Below are 3,834 nucleotides of genomic sequence, written 5' to 3'. Positions count from 1 at the left end.
GTGTTTTGTCAGGTCATGTAACAATTTCCTTCCTCAACTAAGTACTAAATATCAGAGCCAACACAAATCCCTGAGCCACTGCTCTACTCTGAGGGGGAACAGAAGGCCAGAATCAGCCAAGACATTGTAGAAGACTTAAAACAAGACTTTTGCATAACTTTCAAGACACTTAAAAGTAATAACATACAACCATAAGCAGTCAAGATGCTTATGGTGCCTTTATTTCTAAACAGATGGCTACGACAGTGCATTTAGGGCAATATACTAACCTGGTGTTAAACGAATTTTACGCATTCTTGAAACAAAAACATTATTGCCACGGCTTCAAAGAAAATTCTTGTGAAATGAGAAAAAGTATTACGAGTATAGATGCCCAGGCGCATACACATGTACAAGGAACATCCACAACTGCACACATAAAGGCAGACAGACTGTGCACGATTCTGTGAAAGTTAAAATCAAATCAGTTTTTACTGATTCTATCAGTCTGTTCATACCTACAACAGTTCCCCATGACTGCCCAACACCTCATATACCCCCTTCTAGCTGTTCAGAGGCTCCACCACTCTCATCTTTTCAGACATGACATGTCCTCAGGCAGGACAGAAGGGCACCTACGCAACAGAGTATGCAAGACTTCCTCAGCACACTGCCCAGCCAAAGTGGGAATGTGGGCTCACTACAGCCCAAAGGAAAATGCTAGGTTTAGCAATAAATCCAAACGTACTTTCCTGGGAATCACCGTTCCCAAACCCGCAGAACAGCTTAGCTTCTCTGGTCACCTGTACAGGAAATGGGGTGAGAGATGGGAATGCTTGCTCTCAGACAGAAACAGCACACATGAACTTTATGCAATAGGATCTTCTCGGTTCTCTCTCAAGTATCCTGCAAATCTCAACAGTGTGGTCAACACAAGAGTTCTGCCATTCATAAGGACAGAAGTAAACAGCTTGTGGAGCCATTCATTATCTAGATGTAGCTCCTAGATTAGTTCTTAATGTTTTTTTTTTGATCCAGTGAGAACCACTGGGGGCTTCCCTGGAAAAAAAAACACCTACTTAGTCTTACACACAATTCCAGGGGGGTTGGATACCCTCTTGAAACCTATCCATGAACCCCTGGGGAAGTCCCCCTGCCCCAGAGCCTGAGTGAAGACATGTGAGTAGAAGTGTGTGCACTAAGATGGGTGGAGATAAACCTGGATGCTCTGCAGTCCTAGGAAAGAATAGGCATCACATCTGAAGCTTGGTACGTGGCGCTGGGCTCTTCTCCCTTTTCCTCTCTCTGTAGAATCTTTCAGAGTTTTGAGAATCTAGAAATAAAAGGCTGGAAAGCAATACCTCCATGGCTTCTCTTAAGAGTCCAGAGAAAATCCAAAAACAAAGCAGTCTCATGAAGGCTTTGTTCATTTGGCTGCTCTCAATGGACAGGTAGCGTCTTTCCCTTCATCCTACTTCACCCTTCCCAGCTAGTGGGGAGGTGAAGGCAAGACACTGGTCTTTAAGAAGACTGCCTGAGGGCTTGAAAACTATATTCAGATGCTTTATCCTGACTCCCCCATCTGGGTACTGCGGGTGGGTGGAAAGTACCCTGTGAACCCTGAGGAAGTATATGATGGCTACTGTCAGTCGAGGCACAGCCAGAGAATAGAAGAGTGGGGTTTGGCAATGAAGTAAATGAAAAGGTTTCAAATCCACAGCCCGCCTGGAGAGTCAGAAGCTGGAAAGAGAGATAAAGGTTATACCTCCAGTTCGAACAGCCTGCCAATACCTGCAGTGAGTGCCCAGGTCTAACAGTGAGATTTCCAAGTAGACATTAGGTCTATGCACTGCCTTGAACTGAGCACTCTATCAAAATCTGCAGAAGTTCAATAGGAAGTACTGTCTGTAAGGACTTGTCATTATGTGATTTGCTGCCTGAGTTCCTAAAATATAATCAGCAGAGCAGTTACTCTGTTAAAAACCTATTGTGTGTCCCTTTAGCATTTAAAGCCAGCTCTATCTACAAAGAGCATACTGAAACACACTGTACATAATTGTTAAGAAAGGAAACTATTTGCTTCCAATTTAAATATCCAGCTGTTACAATTAACTGATTGTAATAATTAAGGAGAAATTAAAACTGATCCTAAAAATCTAACACGGACAAATTTGTACTTAAAAGCCTGCCTATAGGTTTAAACCATCATAAGAACAGAAACTAAAAATCACAGACTGAAATCAATAAAATATACATATGATTAGGGTCAAACCGGGTAGCCAATTAAGATCTGTATCTTTAATAAACATCTGGAGAACACCAGTAGCATAAATTACTATATGCCATGCTGTCCCAGAAGAGTATGGTTCCTTAAAAATCTGTTTAAATCTGACAAACCTCCAGCAAGAACTTAGAAGTGTAACCTATCAACCCATAGAGCTGCCCAGACTTATGCTAGTGGTAAGCCTGACTAGTAACCACTCTCTCCTTCCCTGATTCACTAGGGAAGGGAAGACACTGGCCTGTGTAAGGGGCTGATGTGAAATTAGTTCAACTAAAGACTTCCCAACATGGGAGGCAAAAAACTTCATGAATCAATTTTGCTGTCATCCTCAGCATGTCGTTCAATGTGTCCTGCAGCATCCTAGGAATAAAGGGAAAAGGGCCCATGAGAGAAAGGATGGTAGTAGGACAAGAGAAAGTCAAAGCCAGGGAGCTTCACAGGTACATTCTAAGATCCATACATGAAAGGCAGTTTGGACCCAGCACTCTAATTTACATGGAACTGCATACTTAAAGATGAGTTCTTAACAAGAGCACTATAATAAACCTCTAGGTTCAGCTACTGGACTGGAAACATGTGAAAACATTCTCTTCAGGCTCTTTCTCAAAAACTACCTATTCTTCCTTTGAAACCTCATTAAGCTATACACCAAATCCCTGGATAGTAATAAAAAGAAAAATCCCTACACTCTCCCTGTTTAACATTTAACATTCTAATAAGGCAAAAAAGTTTACTGAACCCTGCTCTGAGCAGTCAAATGACCCCAGGTTGACCTCAAATCCCACTGATGTACCTGTTTGGATCCTTTCCTAGCAGTAAAAAAAGCATCACAGTTCTTCCAGCGACATTTCAGAGTTTGAAAGTTCGGATTTGTATGGTCAGTCAGCAAATGTTGTTTTAAATGATCTATAACGCCAAATATCAGAGAGCAACCATGCCACTGGAGAGAAACAGAATGAAAGGGTAAGTTATAAAGAGCATAGGTAACATGCAATGAGAATATTCCTCACTTGCATCCTGTAAGTAAGCCCCTATTCTTTAATTTATTCTTGGCTAGGAAATTCAACAAAGCCAGAGGTAACCAAATTAATCATCAATTTAATGAGAAACTTGCAAAGACTGGGAAGTCTTCTGACAGTGCAATATTTTGAGAAGGCAAAGCACTAAGGCAGCCATTACATCATTAGATAAGGAAGCTGCTAGCAAATACTGACAGACAAGCTACAAAAAATTCAATTTAAACCATACTTATGCTTTACCTTGCCATCATAAAATGAGTTTCTTAGTCCATTTATTTAAGAAAGGCAAAGAGCTTTCCTGCAATACTTAAAGGGTTATTTTTAACAATTCTAAGAACTGTTGACTTGTAAACTTGAAAATACAAATGTCTGAAAAAGAAAACTACATTTGTGGAAATACTTGGAGAAAACTGGCAAGGAAGCCTGACTTTACTAACAATTTTTATTACTTGAATCAATCACCTATTTTTTTTTTTTGACTGTATTATAAATGTGACTATGTTTCAATTGTTAGTCAGAAAGCATAAAGACTCTTTGTCTTGGCTATTTTTC

At 40.4% G+C, this 3,834-nt stretch overlaps 1 protein-coding gene across 1 annotated transcript in view; it reads right to left on the bottom strand.

Moving 5' to 3' along the window:
• Positions 1-1,293: 1,293 nt before the first annotated feature.
• The window catches only part of ZNF106 (zinc finger protein 106), a 32,157-nt gene continuing 29,616 nt past the window's right edge, over positions 1,294-3,834 (bottom strand). The window contains 2 exon segments of the mRNA XM_007460130.1: positions 1,294-2,623; positions 3,057-3,203. Coding sequence (XP_007460192.1) covers positions 2,567-2,623; positions 3,057-3,203 — 204 coding nt within the window. The 3' untranslated portion in view covers positions 1,294-2,566.

Source organism: Lipotes vexillifer, unplaced genomic scaffold (genome assembly GCF_000442215.2).
Source record: "Lipotes vexillifer unplaced genomic scaffold, Lipotes_vexillifer_v1.1 scaffold408, whole genome shotgun sequence".
Classification (NCBI taxonomy): domain Eukaryota; kingdom Metazoa; phylum Chordata; class Mammalia; order Artiodactyla; family Lipotidae; genus Lipotes; species Lipotes vexillifer.
The sequence above is the reverse complement of the archived record's forward strand: the minus strand, read 5'-3'. Positions and strand labels throughout refer to the sequence as shown.